The sequence below is a fragment of the Paramormyrops kingsleyae genome, chromosome 23 (assembly GCF_048594095.1).
Source record: "Paramormyrops kingsleyae isolate MSU_618 chromosome 23, PKINGS_0.4, whole genome shotgun sequence".
Taxonomy (NCBI): domain Eukaryota; kingdom Metazoa; phylum Chordata; class Actinopteri; order Osteoglossiformes; family Mormyridae; genus Paramormyrops; species Paramormyrops kingsleyae.
The window spans coordinates 12,796,247-12,821,327 of record NC_132819.1 but is presented as its reverse complement, the minus strand read 5'-3'; the positions used below and the strand labels follow the sequence as shown (position 1 = coordinate 12,821,327).

At 49.5% G+C, this 25,081-nt stretch overlaps 1 protein-coding gene across 6 annotated transcripts; it reads left to right on the top strand.

The window, feature by feature from the left end:
- Positions 1 to 550: 550 nt before the first annotated feature.
- On the top strand, positions 551 to 22,777 carry hivep1 (HIVEP zinc finger 1). 6 transcript variants are annotated; one of them, XM_023811928.2, is made up of 9 exons: positions 551 to 683; positions 2,765 to 2,906; positions 10,369 to 10,422; positions 11,950 to 17,759; positions 17,862 to 17,998; positions 18,081 to 18,256; positions 19,301 to 19,402; positions 20,439 to 20,830; positions 21,097 to 22,777. In XM_023811928.2, exons 2-9 carry the CDS (start codon positions 2,867 to 2,869, stop codon positions 22,168 to 22,170), a joined length of 7,785 nt encoding a protein of 2,594 aa, XP_023667696.2. In that variant the 5' UTR covers positions 551 to 683; positions 2,765 to 2,866; the 3' UTR covers positions 22,171 to 22,777. The 6 variants fall into 6 exon arrangements, with proteins under 6 accessions (XP_023667696.2, XP_023667697.2, XP_023667701.2 ...); XM_023811929.2 differs by lacking the exon at positions 551 to 683 and adding an exon at positions 1,283 to 1,425; XM_023811933.2 differs by lacking the exons at positions 551 to 683; positions 2,765 to 2,906 and adding an exon at positions 6,351 to 6,430.
- The last annotated feature ends 2,304 nt before the right edge of the window (positions 22,778 to 25,081 follow it).

The following is a 25,081-nucleotide window of genomic DNA, read 5'->3' as shown; positions in this document are numbered from 1 at the left end:
GCTGACGTCCTTAGACCACCTAGATTTTTGAAACACCACAGTACCACAGACCAAGTCTGTGGCTCGATAAAGATTTTAGTTCCGTTTCTGGAGGTATTTATCTCCGTTCAGCGCTTTCCTCGAAGCCAATGTTCTGTCACTACAGACGAAATCGCATGGACAAGTGCTGAACACGGGCGTTACTGCGCACTGGAAGGGATTAAAGCTTGGGAATATCTGCAAGGGAAAGCCCAGGCGGTAGTGAAGGGGCACAACGTGACCTGACAACAAGGAACCTCCGGGAACACCGTCAGTCCTAAACTATGTGCAATGGGGAGGTACCAAAGTAGAACCACGACGGACGAGAGTTTGTGGAAGAACGAAACTAACTTTTAAAACGCCATTTATTATCGCGTTTTCTAAAATGATCATATTGTAGGAACCAGAAAACTTGATGAATTTATAAGTTTAAGCGTCGTAATTGTTACACCCATTTAACATCTCGCTTGTCGGCCGTCGCGTACCTCCTTACATTCCTTTTCAAGCGGTTGAGGGGCGGGACGGGACCCCCGTTGACGTCAGTGGGCCTGCCTGTTTCCTGCAATAGAAAGTGAGAGAGGGTAAAGAGAAAAAACACTCTTCCCCATTGACTGTAAAGGTCTGTCATAATAGAAAAAAACCATACAACAGTTGCGAGTACACCTGTAAGTATATATATTTAAGGTTTCTAAACGTTTAAATTGTGCAAAAGTTACGGCCATCTTCGGGTGCATGAGTGTGTGTGGTGTTTTTAGCTCGCTAAGTAGCTACATGCCTCACAGTGCTCCCTTTTATCTTGCTGCGATCGGGCGAAAAGTTGTTTCCATTGCCTGTAACTAAACGTGTTATTTATTTCGTTGCGTAACGTTTCGGGGATTCTGGGTACGGAGGAAAAATAAAACGCGGAGAAATCGTTAAGGGACCGCTGTCCCGGCTAGCTAAAGTCATCCGTCCTATTAATTCAGAGAACATCGTTTCGGTTTTTTGGACGCCTGCAGTAATGGTGTTTCTCAGGTTAAGTTTGATATTTTAAAAGCGGTGTGCACGATATTGTCGCTTCGGACATGCCCGAGCACAGCAGTTTAATATCTGCTGCCGGGGGACATCGGTGTAATATCACAATCGGTAAAACCGAGGTGCGTTTAATTGATGGAAGTTGTTGCATGATTCACCCAGATGGGAAGTGCCTCTTTCGCGTCGTCCTGCAAAGGGGGTTTTCCCTGGCTCCTCCCTCTCGTAGCCGCGCTTCATGTGATTACACATGCAAAATATTATCAGCGCGCACCTCGCACCCTCTTGTTGATCTCCTTTTCGTCCTCTTTTCAATGAACGACATATTTCAACGAGCTATTAAAAAAAAAACCTTTTGGCTGTCGTAGACGCTTGAAGGCTCGGGGCTATAGAGAAGTATGGCATGCAATTCCGGAATACATTGTACATCCTCATGTCCCTGTTGTAATGAAAGCATATTTGTCGACAGGGCATGCTTTTGGGTCTTGGGCTGTCTTCATCCTATTGTTGTTGTTGCGTTGTAAATGCGCGATTTTTTGTAACTGCAGCTGGTTAAGCGAGAGACTGTAAGATATGGATTCATACAGGTATTTTTTTCCATAGCTACAGTAGCTGGCATTAGATGCCTTATTAAGCATGCGGTGTTTTTTTTTTTTTAGCTCGTCCCAAGCAATTTATTTTCGGGTGGTTCTTGCATTGACCGGAAAGCATGAAACAGAGGATGCATGTTAACACGTGTGCCTTTGTGGGGTGAAACGTTTTTATTTCGGACAAGCCCGTGTATCGATCGCAGACTGTTTGTCATTGTCCCCTTGAGCCGTGATTCATGCGCTTCTCTATTGGTGCCAGTCCACAATGCGGTGATGTCATTGCCATAAGGCGCACATGTACCACCGCAAGGGAGACAAATCCTATAGTGCTAGTACGAGCTGCCTGAGAGGTGGGCGATGACATAATGTTGTCGGCAATAAGGGGAGAAAAATAATCATTTCGAAGTTTGACAGGTTACGTGTTTATACGTCGCTGTTGTGTTGTTGATGGTAGCAGACGTTTACACCTTCACGCTCTGATCTGCATCCATTTATTCATTTAATTATTTCTGTTTGTTTATTTGTTGCCAACAGTCAAACCTCAGCCTTGCTGCAGGTATTATTATAGGCTTTAAGTCTAGCGATGCCTGCTTCATACATCGCATGTTAATGGGAAGCTTCAGTTAGGTGAAACTGTGAGTGGGTGAAGAAAGCAGCGATCGTCTGCGTTGAATCCCCAAAAAAGGCTGTTTGTTAGACGCTACGGGCAGAACTGCCTGGCGTCCTTGCCGATGAACCGTGTGGCGCCCTTTATTCGGACGTTAACAGAGCCACCTTTAACCTCCGACTTACCCCGCTCAGTGTCGCCCTCCCCTGAGGCTTCGCCCTGGTTTTGTCAAGCCAGAGGCGCTGGGGCTGTTAATGACACGTCACGTGTCAGTCAAGCCGTTGTGTGCGAAGAGTTGGCTCCACCGACACAAGCCCTGGCTGCAGATGTTTCTGAACATCCCTCAGCTGCTTATGTGACTCACAAAGACCCAGGCGCTGTGCTCAGGCTTCCCACTCGCTTCTTGGAGCATTTTTAAATGGCCTCTCGATGAAAATTAGGTTCCCTTTTTGATTTTAAGACGGGGCAAAAGGACGTCAGCCTCGCCAGGCACTGTCGCTCTGACTCCTGGTTCTGCTCTCCGGTTTTCCCGCTGCAGATGAGCGGACGACGTTCCCTGGCATTGCAGCGTGCCCCCCGCCCCCAGGACACCGACCCCCAGAGCCGCATTCAGCCATGAGCCTATGAGCAGTGGGAAAAGATGCCGCGCACGAAGCAGAACCATCCGAAGAACCTGAAAGGTGAGATTCCACCTCTTTACCTACTACCTGGGCTCAGGTAGCTTGCAGTGTGGAGCAGCTTAAGGGTCATTTGACCCATTGGGTACATTTTACTTCATCAGGGCCGATGTCAGACATTTGGTGACCCGAGTGCTTGGCCTCGATTCGGGTCTTCCGCACCGCGCTGTGTTGTCATGTGATGCAGGCTCAGCTTAGTGATCAGTGTCCAGGTGTTTATTGGTTCAAATCTCGTGCTCGGCAGTATAAGGCTCTTAACCCCTGCTGGTGTACGGATGCTGGCTGACCCCTTTGGATTAAACATATGAGAGAAGTGTGTAAAGTGTTACAGGGTATGTATGTGAGGCGTGTTCAGGAATACTCCTGTCAGTGTGTACCGCCCAAACAGCTCTCTTCCTGTTTGTTTATCTGGAACGAATAACATACCGGCAGCTTTGGCTTAACTTGTCAAAACGGCATAAATAATTTAGTTTAATAACTGCTTGTTGTCCATCGACAGCGTAATAATGTTTCCCCGAACTCAACTCCCCCCCCCCCCCCCCCCAATTTTCGTCTGGGTGGCGCAGTGAAGCCGTGCGACTGTTAATTTTGTTGTTGTTATGAGCACTGCTGCTGTGTAATTAAGTGTTTGTTCCTTTACATTTATTTCCAAAGCACTGATTTCTTTGCCAGTTAAAACTGCGCTCTGCTGCTTTTGTTGTTGTTTCTCTGTCTTTCTGGTTTGTCTCATTGATGCCCTTATAGGGGACTGCAGGGGATTTTATTTAGCATTTCACGTTTTGGAAAGTTTCTTCTTTTTTTTTTCTTGAAGCATTTTCCAGAAAATTTCCACTGTGGATGGGGTGGGGGGTGGGGGGGTTATAGCAGACAGCATTTACGCGCCCCTGCCAGGGAGTCAGCTTTGTGTGTTATTGTACTTGTAAAAACAAGATGCAGTGAAGACAGTGGAGACTCACTGCTTCACCTGACTTCAGGGTAATTCAGGTCAGACAGGAAATGTGCTACTTGTCAACACATGTTTGTGAATGACGGCTTGCTCGCTTCCTGTTTGGTCACCAAGTGCAGTGTTTCTCACAGGGAATTCTCTCTCTCTCTTCTCTCTCTCTCGCTCTCTCTCTCTCTCTCTCTCTCTCTCTCGCTTTCTTGCTTCTTGTCACTTTGTCCCAATTCCAACTCCTCGGTTTTATTTTCTAGATCAGGGGTCAATATTCTCATCTGATTGTATTTTTTTGTACCTTAAAATTCCTCCTGAAGACAGGATAGAGGGATTTTTGGTGATTTCATTGTCTGGGGGGGGGGGGGGGGGGGGCGTGGCCTGTCATGCCTGTGATGTCATCTGTAGGACGGACTGTATCTGTGACAGTGTGACTCCGTACAGGGCGCACACAGGAAGTTAGAAGGTCCCACCCAAGCCTGATATGTGGCAGCTCCTGTTCACCCGAGCCCTTCTGCTTTCGGCCACGACCCCCGACCTCCCCGCAGCCCAGTACCCAGGCCTGAACCCTGACAGGGATGTTAGCTCCCAGTGATGCAGCGCGGCGCTTCTTTCAGCGGCGCTGAGGGAGGCGCTCAGAGTCCCGTTTCTGTTTTCTCAGTAGTAAATAAACAAACGCGATGTCATCGGAATAATTACCGGCAGTGTCGGTCGTTCCAGCCGGAATCCCCCCCCCTCCCCCTTTGTGTTATGAACATTCCTCAGAGGGATCAGGATAAATCCGCTCTCTTCTGCGAGTGGAGTGGGAGGGCAGTGCTGGGGTTAACAGGCTACCACAGGGACTTTACATGTTTCTGACTAATGAAGCCAAACCGGTATTTCCTTACTGCGCCTCAAATTAGAGTTTACATAGCCAGCGTGATGGGTACCTAGGGAACCTCTCTCCCTGTGCCATGAAAGCTTAGGGTTTTAGCAACAGTAACTACAACAGAGCAACTGAAACCAGTCCTGGAACATCTGGCTAACGTGCTGGTAGCCGCAATGAAACTTTCACTTCAGCAACAAAAGGTCTGAGGGGCCCGGAGGATGCGGCCTTTTTTGTTTTTAGCCTCCTCTGAGAGACCCAGAAACAACACAGAGCAACGGCCGCATGTGCTGTCCGTTTAGGGGCACATGTTGTTTGTCGTCGGGCTTTTTTGTGACCATGCCGCGGTCCACGTGCGGGAGCATCAGCGCACGAAGCAGCAGTGGCGTGTCGTGTTTCCACGCTGGGCGGCGTGCACACGCACGTGTTTGGGGCACACGCATCACCTGACATGACGCTTCCTTTGACCCGTGCCTCCTGGGGAGGGGAGGGGGGGGGTCCCTTTGCATGCCCCCCCTCTCCCGCTGAGATGCGGAGCCCCCCCTGGAACGTCGGCGGAAAGGGCCCCCCGATCAGATGTGAGTGCGCGCGCGTGTGGAAAGGCGGATGCTGGAGCTGCGCTTGTATAAGTGGAACTCGATGTACTGTAGCGGTTGCCAGGGAGACGGAGCAGCATGAGCTTTGTGTGCAGGTGCAGTTCGCCGCGTCCTGCTACTGGAGTCTCCTCCTATAAGGGGGGGACAGCAGAAAATGGAGGTTTCTAACCAAGCCAGGCCGGAAGGAAGCCACAGCCAAACGTAAATACACACCCGCACGCGAACACAAACACATGGGGTGGGGTAGCCCAGGAGCCCGCACTTGGGGACAGGCTTCTCGCGAGGTGTCCCCCCCCCCCCCCCCCACCTGCCCTCAGAGGGCTGGGGACTTTGGTAATGAGGAATCCTGTTGAGTTGGAATGTCTGGCTTTCTGGCGGCCGCCTGCTGGAATGACCCAGCAAAGGGCGGGTGCCCAGCCCGGGGGGGTGGGGGGGGGATGCCCCTGGCCGGCCCTGTCGCTGCGTTTTCCTCCTGCAGCACGTCGCTCTGATTTCCTGTTCGAAAGTGGTGTGCGCACATGCACACTTGCACACGCAAGAGGGCGAGCGAGGCGGGCCGTCCCGCTGGCAGCGGCTCATGCTCTTGCATAACGTGGGCCGTCTTTTCCTCCAGCTACTGTTGCCATGGAGACGTGGCGGGGGTGGATTCTGGGGCTGAGCTTGTGGACTGGCAGGCTGTGACGGGCCTGTCCTGCGTGCGCGTGGCCCCCAGCTGACCCCCACCACCCAGACCCCGCATGCGGCCGAGCCGGTCCCGCAGCGGATCCCGTCGTGTCAGCCTGCGTGCACTGCGTGTGTCAGAGCGCTGGCTGCTCCGCGTGAACTCGCTCTGTGTGTTTTCTTCTATAAATTTGTTACTTTGCTGTTTGTGTCGCACCTCAGAAACCACAGTGGCAGCTGCGCAGGCAGAGGCAAACGCAGCCGGCGCGCTCGCAGTGTGTGCGTGTGCGCAGCGGCTCGGGGGCGGGGGAGGCTGGGTTAGCAGCTAAGCCTATGTTGACACTCTGGCTGCCTCTTCATTGAGCTCCTAGCAGCGAGCTGATCTAGCGAGAGGGACGCCCCCCCCCCAAACCCCCCTTCCTCTCCTCCAGGGGACTCAGGAGGGACAGCGGCAGAGCTCAAGGGGCAGCAGGTAGGGTGGCGTGCGCCTGTGAGTGTGCGAGGTGTGCAGCGTGCGTGCAAATCGCGTTGGGATTTAGCGGGACAGTGGCGAAGGCATTCCTGCCTGCTTCGCTTCGGCAGTCTCTCTCTTCACATTAATGCCAGTTGGTGTTGAGAGCTGAACGTCCCAAGTCTGTGGATCGAGCACCAGCTTGGGGGCACTGTCTCAGATTCTCTCGCTCGCCCCTCACCTGCTCGCTTTCTTCACCAGGCTAAGTGTGTGTGTGTGTGTGCGCGTGCCTTTCTGTAGCATGTATTACCTCCAGTGGTCAGTCAAACGCAGCGTGTGTGTGTGTGTTTGTTCCCCTCTTCTAAAGATGGATCTAGTCCCAATTTAGACCTGTTGCTCAGAGTGTAGTAAGGGTTCACGACCCCACCCAAATGCGTCGTGCTAACTGGGGTCACCGGGCGGCGTGACGAGTCTCCCTGTTACATAATAGCAGGCCGTTGGGGTCCGCCTCCCACCATCTCCGGCCACCCAACCGGAGCACAGCTCATTTGCATAGCGGACAGGCCAGCGAATGTAATTGGTCTGCCGCAGCGATGCCATTTAGCGAGTCCGTCTGTTTTGCGTGCATGTGCATGCAGACGTGTGTCGGAGCTAATCTGAATAATCGCTGCCACACTGCTCTGCCGCTGGCTGAGTGTCTCTCAGACTTTCCGCCCTGTTGTGCAGCCACGCTTGTTATATACTTTAAAATGTTCTTTTACTTCCCCCCCCCCCCGTCTTCCTGCTACGTGAACAGTGAATTTTTTTGATAAGTGCATAGCCAGATTGTAGGTTATTGGCAACTTCTGTTCGGTCTGGACAAGCCAGGAGACGCAGTTTGAGGAAGTTGCGCTTCGAGCAGCTATGCTGGCTGCATCACCGTCAACAACAGCAGGGACTATTCAGACGAGAGGAAGTTATTTGTCTTTTTTTCGGAGGCTTGTGGTAACAGCAGAGCTTGTTTGCTCTTTCTGCTCCTTCTGTGGCCTGTGATTATCCAGCAGGTATGGGTCTGTGTCGCTTGCAACTCTATGCTTGGTGGGGCCTTGCTGTTGCTGAGGGGGGGGGGGGTACAGCTGGGTTTGCATTTGGTTCCAGTCCCCATCCCCCCCCCCCCCCCCCCCCACTTGCTTTCCTCTGCTTAGTGGTGATTTCTGGCACTTTCGGCGCTTGTGGGAGTCCCCTCTTTCGCTCTCTCTCGCTCGAGTGCAAAGCTGTGGCCATGTGGGCTGGCAGAGTGAAGCGCATGAATCTGCAGCCCTGTCTGTGAGTGTCTGTGAGTGTGTGTGTGTGTGTGTGTGTGTGTGTGTGTGGGGGGGGGGAGACCCCCTCTGCGAAGCAAGATGGCACTGAGGCTGCAGAGAGGAATAGCAGATGCGGCCTCCCGGGATTGCCATGCGTGGTTTTACACTCGGTAGAACATGCTAGCTACAGCAAGCAATGTCCCCCGCGGCCTTGGAGGTCTCGCCAGCACCAGCGCCGGCACCAGTGCCCTCCGGGCTGATGGGCAGACTTGGGGCATCCTCCTTCAGGCCCCTTTAGTTCAGTGTCTGGCAGGCTGCCTCTGCGTTTGCCATCCGGGTGTCAAAAAGGTGTTTGTGAAGCACTGCAGTCTATCGGAATGGCTCTGCGGGACCAACCGGCAGTGCTGATAGCCGCATTGACCGTGTGCTTTTGTGTAATTGCTGCCCCCATGGTTAGATTAAATAATTCCACAATAAGACCGCAAACGGTGGTACGTATTTATTTTTTAGGTAGATCTGCCCATTAAATCTACTCTAACTGTAGCACTCAGAGGAAACCGTAAGTAGGCTTTGAAGGATATGCAATTACCTGCTGGTAGCAGCAGTTAAAATTAGTTTGTGTGAGCAGCACCATCCTTTTTAACTAGCCAGTTTGACGAGCGTTCCCCGGTGTAGTGGGAGGTGCCGTGTGATTGGTCGACACCTAAGTGTTCTGCATGGGCGGGAAAGCTCTCGTTGTAAGATGCTAATTTCCAACATAAATATATGGGGGCTTTATGTAACAGGCGGGTCTGGGATTATGCCGCTCAGCCGGGGTTATCCTCTTCAAAGCGTGTTGCAGAGGGAGACTCCCTTTAGGGTTTTACCCCTTAGCATTACCATGAGAGTCATGACTGCCCATCATGGATGTTTAGGTCCTGCTGTTTGAATGCAATAGCCTGCTTCTACTGTGATTGGCTCCTCTTGTACAATTTGTACAGTTGTTGTTTGGCTCCTCCCATTAGTATATGTATCATAGTACTATGCTGTGCTCTATTATGCAATGCATAATGCGTAGATTACACTTGCACGGTCCGTAATAGAGCAAGGTGGAAACCAGGAGGAGGGTTCAGGAGACAGGAAGCAGTGGGCTAGTGTCAGAAGACCAACTAAAAGCAACCAGAGATTCCAGGGACAACCTTAGGGGAGGAGGACTGCCTGCCTGATTGGTGGTTTGAAGAATGATGGGCCCCAGTGATAGGCTGCTCAGTCACATGGGGGCCCAGGTGGCAGGGTGTGGCTTGACTGCAGCTCTGACAGGTTTATCTTCAGGAATGTGGTTCAGTACAGGCGGGTAGGACTCGGCTGCGTCACTAGGCTCTGATCAGGCTGCGTCTGAACTGAAATAGATATCAATGGATTGCCTGCTTTGAGTGTGGCCACGCTGACCCATAGCATGATGGAGACACGCTGAGAGATTCCATGTCACAAGGTCAGTCTGGGTGCGGAGTGCTTTTATAGAGTGTGCATAAACTGTGCTGGTGCTTTCACTTTTCAGTGGGTTTTTATGCTGGTTGCTTTTCAAGCTCCTTTATGGGACCAGGCCTCTCTATATCGGCTCAGGGAACTGTAAATGAATCAGGGTCAAGCGTTTTCCCGTACGGGGGCATAATATTTACCCGAAGGTGCGGGCAGTATTGATCCGACTGGCATGGGGGTTCGGCCACCGGAAACCTTCCTCCATTCAGTTTGGACATTTGTAGCCATTACAGCCATCAAACCATGTATTTTTGTATTGTATGTTGTTAGTCAGGCATTTACGCGAAGCATCCTGAAATTCCAGGAAGTGGCCCCCTCTCGCTTTCATTTCTGAGGAATTCTGGGAGAAGCCTTGTGGTGCACCTGCAGTATAGCTACGACATTAAACTAGGCGTTATGAAAGCACAGTCACTGGCTGGAGCAGCTGCTAGCGTAACACACGCAGCGTGGGTCCTCGCTCTGCCCAGCTGTTTGTTCATCTCAGGCTTTGCTGTGACCTACAGCCTGCCTGCCAGCCGCTCAGTGCCCACGTGCCCCCGCCCTGCTGCCGAGGGCTGCATAGGGAGCAGTGGGCGTAGTCCCACGGGTGCGTGACTCACGCGTGAATCAGTCACCCTACTACCAGCAACGGCTTTCTGAGTCCATATGAATAATGTCTTCCAAGTGTAAAAATCACGGGAAGCGTTCGTCTGCATGTAGCTCCGATGGAGTTGATAATGACTGCAGTCATGTGGTCATGAAGATGAGCCCATTTAGGTATAACAGGGTACGTTCAGGGGGGTCAGTGTCAGCTACCATGCCATGTCTGATCAGAACATAAGAAGGTGTTGGACCGTAGGTCAGCGAGATGGCTTGTAGGTCACCGTTGGCGATGGGATCAGTTTCCTCCATAGTCAAGGGAGCGAGTTCCATGGTTCCCCGGCAGCTGTGGCCGGACGTGCAGAAGCCAGGAGGCACAATTCAGGCCCTCACTCACTCATTCACACACACACAGATATATGTTTTACCTTTAAACACAAATAAGGACTCTTTTCTGAGCAAGGATAGATTGTGACGGTGCCCGCTGTTCTGCCTTCCTCTGGGAGCTCCTCCACCCTCGCTGTGTGTGGATGCTTGTGCATACAGTATCCGCTTACACTGCTTCTCTTGTTCCCACAGATAAGATAGAAGAGGCACAGAAAGAACTGAAAGAGCCCAACATTACCCAGAAAGGTGAGAATAAATTTGATTCCGATGACAGTCGTTTTAGTGGTTCTTTTCGGCAGAGGTTTCCAACCTCGCTGAAACCAGGGACCACCGAATGGAAAAATATCCTGGGCTAGGGACTCCGACACTGATGCGTGGCTTTATAAATAAGAAGAACTCAGTAGCAGGGGTGGAGGGGGGGGGGGCGGTGACGGGTGATGGCATGAGATGCATCTTATCAAGTCTTGCAAAATGCTTCTGTAGTCCTACTTCTGAACTGAATGCCATGATTTGCTGCTTCGGCAGGAGCAGAATGTGCCGGAATGCAGCATGACTGACATCTCCGAGAGACGGGAAGGTCGCTGGCTAAAATCTAATCCCACCCCAGCATTGGAAGTGGGCCTCTCCCCACCGTTTATTTTTTGTTTTTTTGTTTTTTTTTACCGAATAATAGGGTTTTAGTTAGAAATGGCTCCTCGTGTGTCTGGTTCCTCCTCGCCGACTATATGTGAGTGAGCTGGGTAAAGCTCTCCGGCAGACACAGACGTAGCATTCCAAGGTTGATTAGGGTGCCTCACGTGTTGCCCCTGTGCGGAGTCCTCGCCATGGTAACGTACCTTCAGCTGTCCTGGCACGGCTCGCAAATGATCGGAGCGTCACAGAAGCCATCATCCGAGCGTCTGCCAGAGCATGAGTGTGCTGGACAGGGGAGACTGGAAATGGTGCAGATTGACGTAAGACCTGGGTACGCTGTGTGGGTACCTGGTAGGTGGATGCCAGATTGGAGCTGCACTGGGAAGCAGGACAGGGATTACCTCATTTGCCACTTTTAGCTACTGATGCATCTTCACTGGCGATGCGAAGATGCTGTAACAGCTTTAAGGACTGGAAGGTTGTCAGGAGGCCCTGTGGCTCAGTGTGGGGTTTTCGTGAACGAGGAAAAACTGCACATGCGGCTGCATGCTTCACCGCGTCCTGATGGCGTGGGCCAGGGGCACATTGTGTATGCTGCTATTTGTTGTGATTAACTCTTAATTAGTTGACTTAATTCATGTTCATTTAATTGAGATTTTAACTGTACCGTGCAGTTAATAAATTTATACAGCTTGTATAGAAATAATAACGCATTCCAGGTATGCAGATGGGCAACACCTAAAATTGATAAGATGTGTTAGTGGTCTTTTGCCAGATCAGAGTCTTAGAAAGTGAACCTTAATTACCATTACATAGCCATATTGGTTAACTGTATAATTGTTCTAAGCTGAGTGTGACCATCCAACTGCTTATGCTGAACAGGGTTGCAGGGGACCTATATATATAATAATATGCACACAGACAGTTATACGCTATGTGCAATTTAGAGATGCTAAGGTACATACTGAGATGAAACCCACATGATGGAGACAACATGCAAACTTCACCCCAAATAACATCCTTATTTTACTAAAACGAGGTATAGTACAAAATGGATGATATGCATATAGAGTACTGGCAGTGGAAAAATGAATGATTAGCAGCTTTTATGTCATGTCCTTTTTTCCTTATTAATTGTAGGTCTTGGTGAAAGTGGCCGGAGACATGCAGAAGTTAAGGGCTTGAAGAGGAAAAAAGTAATTGGGGAGAACCAGCAGAAGAAGGTCCCAAAGTCTCCTGTGAAAAAGCCTCCACAGTCCAAGCCCTCAGAGGCAGGGACCTTCCGGGAATCCAGGGAGCCAACGGCCTCCTGTTCCTTTTCCAGGCGCTCTTCCCAAAATATAACCGATTCTTCCAACAAAAATGGAGACACAGACAGCATACTGCAGGTGCGGCCACAGACTGCTGGGAGGTTGAAGGGGGAGGCCACACCCAGCCCAGCTGCCTGTGAGAGGCTAATGCAGACTGAGGTGACCCACAACCAACCAGCATCGTGTGCTCTGTCTAAAGGAGGGAAGGATGCAGAGGGTACTCAACTGAAAGAGGACTGGATGAGCCAGGCTGACAGTGGGTTGCCCTCGCACTCAAGTGCTCCCCTTGAGGTCTTGCTCAAGGCTATGGAGCCAGACCTTAGTTCCCTAACGAGACAGAAGAGCTCCTTCCCTGGGGCTCCGATTGGGAAAGTGGACCCGGTTCCTGCTGCACAGCCCACCGGACAAGGTTCTGCAGCTATACCAGCTGTCAGCTATGGCATCCCGTCCCAGCCAATACCGGCACATTACTACCCTAGACCTCAGGTGGTGCTGGCGAGTGGAGATACTGCCGGACAAGTCGCACCCCTGCAATTCCAGCCGCTTGAGGTACCAACGCAGAGCAACCAGACAAACTCGCAGCACAATGCCATGAAGTTTTCGCCAGCAGCTGCTAACCACCCTCGAGAGAAGCATGACCTTCAGCAGTTGTATGGTGCTGTGCCTGCTGCCTCCCTGACTCACACACCGGTTCCCCCTAGTCAGAAGGCCCTGCCTCAGAGCCAGCCAGTAGTCTACACCTGTCAGTCTGTTTCAGCCAGTGTGCCCAGTACAATTCAGGTCCCAGTCACGCCTGGATACAACCAGGTTCAAATGGCCACAATTGTTAACCCTGGTCTGGAGCAAGTTTCCAGTATATCTGGCAAGGATCAAAAACCGAAGAAGCAGGGGAAGTATGTATGTGAATACTGCAACCGGGCATGTGCTAAACCTAGTGTCCTGCTCAAGCACAAGCGATCTCATACAGGTGAAAGGCCCTATCCTTGTGTCACCTGTGATTTCTCGTTCAAAACAAAGAGTAACTTGTACAAGCATAAGAAATCCCATGCGCATGCTATAAAACTGGGCAAGGTGGTGCGGTCTGATTCTGGAAGTAGAGCCTTGTCTCAAGAATCGGACAAAGGTCTCGGCACACACTCTGATGTGGAAGAGAGTGCTGAAAGTGACAAGGAAAGCGTCGCTGACTTGGACCCAGACTGTTCACAGAGCAGCAGCAGAGCTTTGTCTGAGAGCAGTTTGCAGAGCGCTTGTGCCACACAAGACAGACAGGGTGAGGTTGAGCTGCCTGCTGTCCTTGAGACTCTGAAATCTGTGAACAACCAGAAGCCCTCTGAGCCTAAAGCAACTTTACCAAAAGTAGTTGTCCATCCGGTCAACGTCTCCCCTTTGCGAGCAGACAGTCCGAGAGCTGGAGATTCCACCCCAGAGCTAGCCACAGCTCAAAGGCAAAGAGAGTTTCAGACAATGAGTGTGCGTCCCACCATTAAGGTCTTGTCTTCTTTGAAAGAGGTGGACTGCACCAGTCCCCCGCAAGAGGCGATAAGTGAGGTTGAGGACCAGGTTTGCAAGTCACCTCCAGGGGGGGGACATGCACAGCTACAAAGGCAGCAGGCAACTGACTTCTCTCAACAACAGCAAGGCAAATGTTTGCTGAGTCCCCGCAGCTTGGGCAGCACAGACTCTGGATACTTCTCACGTTCTGAAAGTGCCGATCAAGCAATGAGTCCCCCTAGCCCATTTGTCAAGATTATACCACCAACAGACATGGATGTGTCCAAAAATATGTTACCTAGTTCTGCTACAGTTGTGGCAACAGTCATGCAGGCCAGCTGTGTGGAGAAGCCCCCTGCTTTACAGCGACAGATTCGTCCTCCATTAGAGACTAAAGCACTCTCACTTGAAGAACACATTTCAAAGTTGATATCAGATAACGAAGCAGTCGTAGATGACAAACAGCTGGACAGTGTAAAGCCTCGAAGGACTTCTTTGTCAAGACGTGGAAGCATAGACTCCCCCAAATCATACATATTCAAGGATTCTTTTCAGTTTGACCTCAAACCAATGGGCAGAAGATCAAGCTCTAGTTCTGACATACCCAAATCTCCATTTACACCCACCGACAAATCTAAGCAAGTGTTTCTCTTATCTGTCCCTTCTCAGTATCCATCAATGGACTGTTTGCCAATAACAAGGAGCAATTCAATGCCTACAACACCAGGATATTCAGCTATTCCCATTAAAGCTGCTCCTCAACCCCACCCATTGAGAGTCTGTCAGTCATTCGATGACAAAATTAGTTCTAGTAATGATGATGTATTCATATCGGCCCCTCCTACTCCTAATCCAGCAATGCATCCACGCACGCTTGTAAGACAGATTGCAATTGAAGATTCTTCTGCCACTGAAGGACACAGCCTTTCTTCTGCCCGGTCCATGGATGAGGGCTACCGTGGACCTAATATATACAATGAGGTTCTGCAAAGAAGCAAGTCCTTCGAACAAGGACCTGCACCTGAAAGAAGCAAAAAGCCCCAGCAAAACAAAGGCACAATGTACGAATGTGAGACTTGTCGCAATCGATACCGGAAACTTGAAAACTTTGAAAATCACAAAAAGTTTTACTGCTCTGAGCTTCATGGACCAAAAAATAAGTCTGTCCCTGTTCGGGAGACTGATCCAGACCAGTGTCTCAGAAATGTGCAGCAATCCCAGGTGTTCCAGGGGACAGTGGGTGTGCCTGGTTTGATGGAACAAGTTTCAGCAGTGAGAAAAAGAAGGAAAATGAAAAGTGTCGGTGATGATGATGACCAGTCCCCAACAGACACCAACCCTCCTTGTTCTGGAAGTTTTGATTCCTGCCAAATGTCCAAAGATGTTCGGACTGGAATCTTTTCTCAGCATTCTGTCTTACTGGATTTGCAATCCGCCAGCAATTTGTCACAGGTCCCTCACATGCAATTAATTGCAAGAAGCACTGAAACGTCAGAGTCAAGATTATCTCCAATTAGGGAAACTCAAATTAATATCTGTAGTAAAGAGCGAGAAGTACAGAGGCAAGGTAGTGGGACATCTGTCATTCGACACACAAATTCTCTTAGTAGGCCTAATTCTTTTGAAACATCTGAGTCCATTGACAAATCCTCTCCTGTTGATATTTTGGACAGAGAAACCCAGAGCATGACTAAAACGGTAACTGGAAATTCATCAAGTACTGTGCGAGAAAGTCAGCCAGAGTCAGCACCATTACAGAAATGTGCTAGCACAGAAAGACCTATTGTGGATCAGCATGTTGACCACGTAGCATCAGTGCCACCTGAAAGCTCTGTTCCAGTGCAGCAGTCACGTCTGGTACGCCAAAACAACATCCAGGTGCCAGAAATTCTTGTGACAGAGGAACCTGACAGAGAACAGGAAAGCCTGGGGCACGAGCCAGAGAAACATTTGGAAACATTCAACTGGCCCCAGAGAAGTGAAAGCCTTTCTAAGTTGCCCACAGAGAAGCTTCCCCCTAAAAAGAAGAGGATACGGCTAGCTCAAATGGAGCACTCCTCTGGAGAATCCAGCTTTGAGTCCACGTTGTCCCGCAGTCTTAGCAGAGACAGTAGTTTGTCTCGAGGTTCCAGTATTTCTGCATCATTTGATCGAGATGACCTGCCCCGTTCTGAGAGCCCAGTGAGGGTGGAGTGTGCTATCAAACTTCCAGAGTTTCAAGGGTTGTCTTTAGTTAACAATACCTTGGGTGTTCCTGACTCTAAAGTAATGAGACGAGCTGCATCAGAACAGATTAGCTGTACTCAGCCCTCGGGGGAGATTGACACAGACTATCGTAGTAAGTCTTTTGATTGTGGAACAATATCACCTACCAGATCATTGTCACCTCTAGAGAAAGTCTTGCCAAAGAGTCCACAGGCTCCATCAGGGGTCCAAGTGCCTCTCCTCGAAAGGAGAAGGGGGCCTCTTGTTCGTCAGATGTCCCTAAAAATTGGACCAGAGAGTCAGCAGCAGGCAGGGAAGCAGATTCTGCATAGAAATCCATCAGCAAATGCAGTGCCTGTTCCTCCACATAGGCCTGCTACAAGGCCTGTTATTGCACAGCCTCTTATTCCCCACCAAGTAAGTCCTGTAGAATCTCTTCAGCAGCCAACTGGACCCACAGTTCAGAGCATCAACTTAGGAAGCCAGACCCAACACCCTACAGTTCATGGCCTTCCACATCCCTGGCACCAATCCACCAGGGTAATGTGCCAAAGTGTACAACAGCTTTCAGTCCATGATGCGTCAGGTTCCAAGGATTTTCAGAACAATTCTCTTAACTCGCAGGATAAACACTTTGTGCCCAAATACCAGTTGCAGTATTCTGCCGTAAAAACAAGCCAAACATATTCACTCCCAAGCACGCAGGTCATGCAGATCAGCCCGCCTGTCAGCAGTCTTCCTGTGGCTAATGAGATTGCTAGTGTGTCTAAGCCAACAGATGGAATTCAGAATGTATGTGTGATTCCACAGAATCACCAGGTAGCAGCACCTATTGTCTTGCCGATTTGTCTTCAAGGTAATCTGTCCTCATTCAACAGGACAGGTGTCACTCCTCTGCCACAAATTCTAGTCACCCATGAGCAGCTGAACACTTCCACAAAAGCAGCTTGCCATAACCAACCCCCTCAATCCATGGACAGTGACGTTGAGAATTCAACACACATTCAAATAGACAGGCCACCAGTCTCCGCTAGTCAGATAAATTCTGGCTCAGTTCCAGAAAACCAGAATATTGTAAGTGACATCCAACAGGGAACTACACCAGGTGGCTTGCAGTACTCTCAGAAAGTGGCCTTGTGTCCACAGCAGGAGCCTACGGCCTCCAGCAAACGTATGCTTTCTCCTGCTAACAGCCTGGACATTGCAATGGAGAAACATCAGAAACGGGTGAAAGATGATCACAGCGCTGCCTGCCTCACTGATGGCAGATCATTCAGTTACTTGAACTCCAAGATGGCGGAAGTGACCAGGCAACGGAAACTGATTCTAGTTCGACAAGTCTGTACCACTGAGTCAGTGGATAGCCCAGTCAGTTCTGAAAGTCCTCAGCTGGATCAAGAGAAGCCAGAAGAAACAACAAGATCTGTACATGAGACTGAAACTAACAGAGATGCAACATATCAGGTGTCCACTCCTGCATTCCAAAGTCCAGGCCACCAAGCGTCTTCCAGTCTGCCAGCTAACTCTACACTGAAGTCGCTAGGTAAGAGTGAGGAGAGGAAGTCCCCTGGAAAATCTCCTTTGAGGCCAGCAACCTTCCATGGACAGGTGAAACTGGTCTCTTCTGTGTCTGTGGTCAACACCAGAGACAGCCACCGCCTGTCCTTCCCCAGTCTGAAAACTACAACATCCTTCACCTGGTGTTACCTTATGAAGAGGAAGCCTCTCCACATTCCCCAAACTGACCACAGGATATCGGCATACTCTACCTGGGCCATCAGCAAAACCAACCCAAACCCACTGGGTCTGCCTACCAAAGTGGTTATGTCTTTATTCGATTCCAAACAGACAGCTAAGAAAATGCACTACACACAAGCCATAACCACAAGCCTGAAATCTGACATCTTGACGTACTCCAGCAAGCTAAAAGACAGCTTGCCTAAGGTAAAGACTTTCTTTAAAACTGTACTGAGTAGTTTATATTGGTGTCTTTATATTTTCATAGTTGTATCATTGCAATCTACTTACAGTACTTGTTATTCATAGGTCTTAACCCCTCAAACACCCAAGCCTAAGGAGAGCACCAGTAAAGTCAAGTCAGATGCTCAACAGAGTAATGAATCAGACAGAGAATCTTCTTCTTCCAAGACTGAGCCAAGACGAGTCAAAATATTTGATGGCGGGTATATCAAAATTGGCTCTTAAAGCAATGGTTGTAGTGTTAGTATTAAACATAAACATTGACCCCTTCCTTTCCGGTGGTAGATACAAGTCCAACGAAGAGTATGTGTATGTGCGTGGAAGAGGCCGGGGGAAGTACATCTGTGAAGAGTGTGGCATCCGCTGCAAGAAGCCCAGCATGCTGCGGAAGCACATTCGAACGCACAGTGATGTCCGGCCCTACCACTGTGTAGACTGCAACTTCTCCTTCAAGACCAAAGGTGAGCTGCTGATGATGAGCTGTTCTGTGTTATACTGGAGGATCACTGACACATGGACAGTAATGAATATTTCCAGATCCTGAGATTCAGTCCAGGGCTTGGAGCCAAATTTGGAGCAGCTTTGGGGAATTCTAGCAGATTAAGATGTGGTTAGTTGTACCAGCTGGACCAGACCAGTCCACTTTATTTGCTTATTGCCTTTGCTCAGTTTAAATCAAGGGTCTCCAATGTTTTTGTGGAGCAACCAGCAACCATTGGTCTAAATCAGGGTTATTCAACTCACGGTCCTCGAGGTCCGAGCACTGCTAGTTTTCCAGCCTTCCTTTACCTGTCAGTCAGGTGTGAAGCCTCTGACCAATCAGAATCAGTAATTATTAAACAACTACCTGGGAGAACTGAAAACAAGGCCTGGATTTGGAATCGAGGTCCAGAGTTGAAGAACCCTGGTCTAAATCCTTCACTTTTTTCACGCACATTTTCAGAGGCCTTGGAATTTGTTTAACACAGTGTGTATTTGAAAGAAATTTCCTCATTTTTTGTTTTTCCAAGAATTATTGCTTCTCAACTTCAACAAGAGCCAAATGTGACTCACTAACTTAACTGGTCTGCCCACACACGACTGTGGAAGTGATCAGAGGACAAATGATGCCTGCAGCCTTTCAGAACTTCTCTTCCATGAGTTGGATGATAGACACAGCCTGGCAGAGCCAGAGGCACAATCTACATATACGAGCTCCACATGTATATATGCGCGTGTGTGTTTGTGTGGGGGAGGGTGCGTGAGAATAACTGGCAGGTGCTGAAGCAGAACCCACAGTGGCTGTGACAATGTGACGTATTTTTGTCGATGGCGGAGGAAGAACAGACTCGGGGGGATTGACGCTTTTCATGTCAGATGATCAACAAAGTTAAGAAAAATGCGTAAGCAAAACTCCTACTGCAAGAGTGAGCGATCTCTGCTGATCGTGCCAAGGTAGACCTGGACTCATTCTCCGGGTCAGGACAACCTCGAACAGAGCCTGATCAAGTCCTTTGTCTCCACAGGAAATCTCACCAAGCATATGAAGTCCAAGACCCATAGTAAGAAATGCATGGAGATGGGGGTGTCGGTGAGCCCGGTAGAAGATGCAGATACTGAGGATTCAGGTAAAGTTTCAGTTTTTAGCAGTAATCTTTATTTTAGGTGGTGTATTAGGCCATTGCTTAAGGTCTCCGTTGTCATTGCAGATTCTCTCATGTATTAATCAGTCAGAATCCTATTTTCAATGGACCATAATTCGAGCCTGTACACAAATATGTTACTATTTCTAATAGAAGTACCTTTATAGAAACGGCTTTTAGAAATGGCAAATACAAGTCAGTATCAGAATAATGCATTGCGGATCAATGCATCGCATATTAATGCGTTGTATAAATAAAGCAAGCGCATGTAAAAACCGCATGCAAATTTGCCAACCGCTGATTGAAGACCTGTGGATTCTGACAACAGGAGCACCTTGCTTTGTGTTCATAACAATAGCGTCGACAAGCGCTAACAGCGGATTGTGTTTGTTTTGCCGTGCAGCTGTGGTAATCGATGCCTGCGCTACAGTCTAATTGTCTATGCCGAATGCAGCTCTCTCTTCCTATCCCAGAGTGCATGTGGGCGGCATGTACAGCGTGTGGAAAGAGGAAATTGCAGCTTCTAATATTAGCAGAGATGCTGGGGGCTCTGGGCTCCCTGTTGCTGGAGGAGTGTTTATTTCATCCTGTCCTGAGGCTGTTTCTGTGGGCGTGTGTGGGACACTTCCTGTGTCCACAGCCCCGTCTCATCCAATCACTTTGTCATAATAATCACTGTCATTATTGCAGGACTCTCACTGGGAGCCTGTGACCTTTTGGTAATAAAGCTAGTTATGCTGCTATGCTACCTGCTGTCGGTTTCAGAGCTCTCATGAAAACATTACATAAACGTTACGGATAAAGTTACATTAAACATTAATTTTTCACTCAGTTTCTTAGTTAAAGAAAAGACCACACCGTTTTTTGATCTGCATACTGCTGCATAGCATCGCGATGCTAATGTTAAACTCCCATAGCCGCTGCATCAATGGCCTGAGGCACACAAAGGCTTCTCGTTACAAAGAGCTGGACTCATAATGCTGTTTGGCCACAAAACTCACATTCAGCTGTGTTCTTTCAGGAGATAGAACGCGGATGGTGGCTATAGACAGGCCCGGCTCTGATGGAGATGAGTCTGACGGACCGGATGATGAGGACAATGATGCGGAGGAGGAAGACGAAGAAGACAGCCAGGCGGAGTCCAGCCTTTCGGCCACGCCGTCCGTCTCCGCTAGCCCGCAGCATGTGCCGTCTGTCCCGGCCAGCATCCCACCCAGCGCCCTGCTGGCCCAGATGTCTCTCTCGAACAGCCCACCCCCTGCGGCAGCCCCAACCACCGACTGCCAGACCTCTGACACCGAGTCGGTGACCATGATGAGCCCCATCTCTCCCTGCAGGCAAATGTCCATCGATTACCCAGATTCGGAGGTCCCAGTGAGCCCCCCGAGCGATCCCCCGCCAAAGCCCAGTCAGGTGAGGCCAATGATTTCATTTCACACTCATGTCCAGAGGTGGAAAGTTCAGGTCGAGAATGTAAAAATCCAGACCAAGGTTTTGTTTCAGCCAACCAGTTGAGCATAAAGACTCACAATCACAAAGTACTGTACAACTGGTTGGTTGAAGCAAGGCCTTGGTCTGGATTTTTCCATTCTGGACCTGAATTTCTACCTCTGCTCATGTCAAGCATTTAAGTCATAGAATGGGTGGTAGTGAGTAACTCTCACTTGTCCTTTTCTCAGGATATTCTGAACACCCCATCTCAGACTGGGGAGGCAGGCGTTCCAGTCGACCGTGGCACCCAGACCAGCATCCTACCTTGCTCCACCTATTCCCACCAAGGTCCTCTTCACTTCCTGCCCCAGAGCCAGATTCCCGAGGGCGGGGCGAGTGGGACAGCGCACCTGTTCAGCCACCTGCCTCTGCACTCGCAGCAGCCTGCCCGCACCCCCTACAGCATGGTGCCTGTGGGTGGCATCCAACTGGTCCCGGCCGGCCTGGCTGCATACTCCACCTTTGTGCCTGTTCGGGCTGGTCATGTGCAGCTCACCATCCCAGCTGTGAGTGTCATCCACCGGGGCAGCGGCCCCCATTCTGGCTCTGGGCCGGATGGCCTCTCGCAGGCTGAGGCTGCACCAGAGCCCTCTGGCGTCCTGCCCTGCTTGCCCATAGGCCAAGTGGGCGTGGCTGGACTGCAGACCCTAGGGCCACCCCAAGCATTGCAGCCCCTGGGTCTCGACGCCCTCGGGTTGATGGGTCTGGCAAACACTGGTGGCTCCCCTGCACAGCTGTTACCCCAACCGAGCCTTGCGATCAATGCTGTCGGCCTGCAGGTCCTGGCTGCTAGCCCTATTCCCCAAGGCAGCCCTGCCCCCCAAGGGAGTCCCACCCCCCAGACGCACTTGCCCAGCTTGCAAATCCTCAACTTCACCCTCCCGGCCATCATCCCCTCCCTCAGCCCACTTCCGCCCCCGCCGGAGCCTTCGGGGACCACAGAGAGTGCCAGCACTTTCCCCAGCCACAGGGAAGCCGAGTTTCCAGTGGCTGGTGGCGCCTCAGCAGTGACCTGCCCTGCCGCGCAGCTCCAACAGGAAGTGACCTCAGCCGGCAGACCCAGCACCAGTGCTGGCGATGCTGCCCAAAAGGCGGGGGCCACATCGCCGCCCAATTCATGCCAGCCCATGAATGGTTGTGAAAAAGCGGCACAGGGCATTTCGACAGGGGGCATCAAGGAGCACACCCTGAGGCAGCATGTGACGGTCGACTACAACGACGCCTCGAGCGACGACGAGGACAGACTCGTCATCGCCACCTGAAAGCCCCCGTTAACTTAAGTCACTTTTTTTTTCCCTTTTATGCTGGTCAGTTTGTACAACTGGCAACACTTAAGGGGTCAGAGTCTCTGAAATGTGTCCCTCTGTTAAAGCACATTTTTTGACATGTATGTGAATCATAAATGACGATGACCAATCTTTTTACTTTTATCTGGACTTTTTTTTTTTTTTGTCACCTCTGGACGTTTTTCTTTTTTGTACATGTTGTATAGACAGTTGTGCCTTGTGTACGGACCTGTATATAATCCACTGCAAATCCAGTAGTCGTGTTTGTTCAGAGAACCTAGATGTAAAAAAGAAAAAAAAAAAAAGACAGGATAAAATGGAAGTGGAAAAATATTTTGAAAAGTTTTATGTAATAGATTTATGGAAAACTAAACTCTATATGTTGCACTGATGAATGTCCATTTCTATGGCTTTGGGGCAGCGTCTCTGAGTGCAGATGGTGGAGTTGAATCTATTTATTGTGTTCCATCGGCTGACCAAGGCCTCCAGGCCTCCAGGCCCCCTGGTCTGTGTAACTGTAGCTTCACATTGCGGTATCTATCTTATGATCTGTATCAGTAAAGCTTTGTTTACAAACGTGTAAGAGCTGTCTGTGTGCTGTGTGTGTATTTCTTTAAGTTCTGTCAGTCAAACACGCAGACGGTGTGACATATCCTAGTTAGTGGCAGACACCAGCAGGCTGAGAATGGCACACATTCAGAAAGCTTCTGCCGTCCTGTGTGTGTGTTTATCTTCCAGCAAGATAGACACCATCTTTCCAGCAGAGACCATGTGTATCCATTCAGCGGAATATAAAAGCCCGCATTCCTCCATCCAGCGAGTGCCTAGCAGTGTTACAGCGTAAGAATGCCAACCCTTCTGCACTCCAGCGGGGCCCCCTGGAGGAGACGGGTTGTTACTGCAACGACCTTGGCTGCAAGGAGTGGACATTTGGGGTGTTGCCAAGCAACCAAGCCCACTGAGCAAAATGGTTTGAAGACCTGCAAAGCAGTATTCTGATAATGTGACTGTTTTTGGTGTGGTGTTGGGGGGGGGGGGGGGGAAGCTCATGAATCATGCTTGGTTTAGGGGCTGGTTTTATGAGCAGGTACAGTGATTAACACCCTGGCCAGAGAGTTGGTCTTTGCCTTGCATGCTGGGAGTCGCTCCGCATGTTTCAATAATTGCTTTCAGCTGCTTTTTCTGTGTGTTTAATGACTGCTACAAATAGATTGCTCTTTTCTCTAAAAACAGTCATCAAAACAAGCAAATAAGCCCGTTGCTTGAATGGAAGCTGGAACCTATAGATGGAAGAGCTGTCCCAGAACAGTGCCTGTGTCTGGGACCGCTCTCCTTTGGTCTGCAGCATCTTCGGGCTCTTTCCCTGACTCCACAGTCAGCTCTGAACAAGCAGGGCAAAATCCAAGCCACTACCTCACCAAGCCCTCCACTCATGTGCTGCCTTCGTAACAGGAGGGGTTGTGTCAGGTTGAATAATATGGACCCAAAGGAGCCAGATGACGGATGTCACTTCATGTTCCTGCTGAAGATTAGGAAGATGTGATTCCCTGAGGAGGATCGACAGTCACTCTTACTTTGGCTGTCAATTCTCACTCTCGTTCGATATTGTTTGTTCGACAGTTATTCAAATTCCCCGAACAACTGTGGGAAATTGTAATTAATAATTAGACCATTGTGCTATGTGTCATTATGTGGTGATGACTGCATGTCCCTAAATAAACTGATACACACCATGGCACTTCAGAAGCTCAAACACTGTTTTGTACTTCAAGTCTTTCGGAACATCAATTGTGATGCTTCTGTACCATCCTGGCTGCCAACAGGCCTAGAAGATACTCATTCCATATGTTCAGTAATCTACTGATTACTGATGAAATTTCTACATCCCCCCTATATTGGTTAACATGCATTGGATAGAGTTGTAGATACTGTTTGCTTAAATAACAATTTAAGCAAATCAATAATTTGGAATTCATCCATCCATCCTTCAAATTCTTTTCCAGGACAGGGTGGTGGTGGGGGGGTTGCTGGAGCTTATCACAAGCAGAGGACAGGGGTACATCTTGGGCAGGATTCCAGTCCACCACAGGGCACACACACACACACACTGGGGAGTTTAGAGATACTGGTCTGCATAACTGAATGTCTTTGGAGTGCAGGGAGGAACTGGACTAGCCAGAGGACACAGCTAAATATTTTTCTTGAAACGCTATTCAGAAGACGCCGTTTCATTTTGTCCATCCTGTCAAAACACCGTCTGTCCGTGCTTAAAATTCCTCAACACAACTGCACAGTGTAGCGAATGTTACGTGAGCTAAGCAGGTGAGATTTTTCGTGATTCTCTTTGCATTCAATTATATGATCAAGAACTTAGTCTCAATGTCCGTCAGACTGATTATATTACTCTTTTTAATCATATAATGAAGCCATTTAAGACAAACTCTAAAATGCATCTAATAAAGACTCTCTAAGAAGCCATGCATTTTTATCAAGCATTACATTAATTTAGTATACCTTCTTCTCATATTGACATGATGAAACGTTTAGACAGTATTAATGATAATGAGTCGATACTTTTGAACTGTATGTAGCAGCCCACATATTCGCGGTGTCGTGTCGCCATCTGCTGAGCAGAAAGCAAAAATGCCCCCATTCACATCCAGATATTTGCCAAGCCTCCTGTCGCGCCGCCCTCCGTCCTTCCATCACTCAGAAAGTACAAGTGCAAATGTCTTATCTCAATCTACAAGTCGCGTTTCGGCACCTTCTAGAAAAAAAAGCTTTGTCTACTAATATGTCAGAGAACAAGCGTGTTTACACGCGTCTGAGCGGGGAGAAGGAGGGGGGGGGGGGGGTCCTGGAGACTATATAAGGACTAAGACAGCAG

What these genes read in the sequence shown, in the direction of transcription:
- hivep1 (XM_023811928.2), top strand. Translation starts at nt 2,867, where the DNA reads ATGCCGCGCACGAAGCAGAACCATCCGAAGAACCTGAAAG. An exon ending in CCATCCGAAGAACCTGAAAG is followed by an intron (nt 2,907 to 10,368) that starts GTGAGATTCCAC and finishes TTGTTCCCACAG; the next exon opens with ATAAGATAGAAGAGGCACAG. An exon ending in CTTCTCCTTCAAGACCAAAG is followed by an intron (nt 18,257 to 19,300) that starts GTGAGCTGCTGA and finishes TTGTCTCCACAG; the next exon opens with GAAATCTCACCAAGCATATG.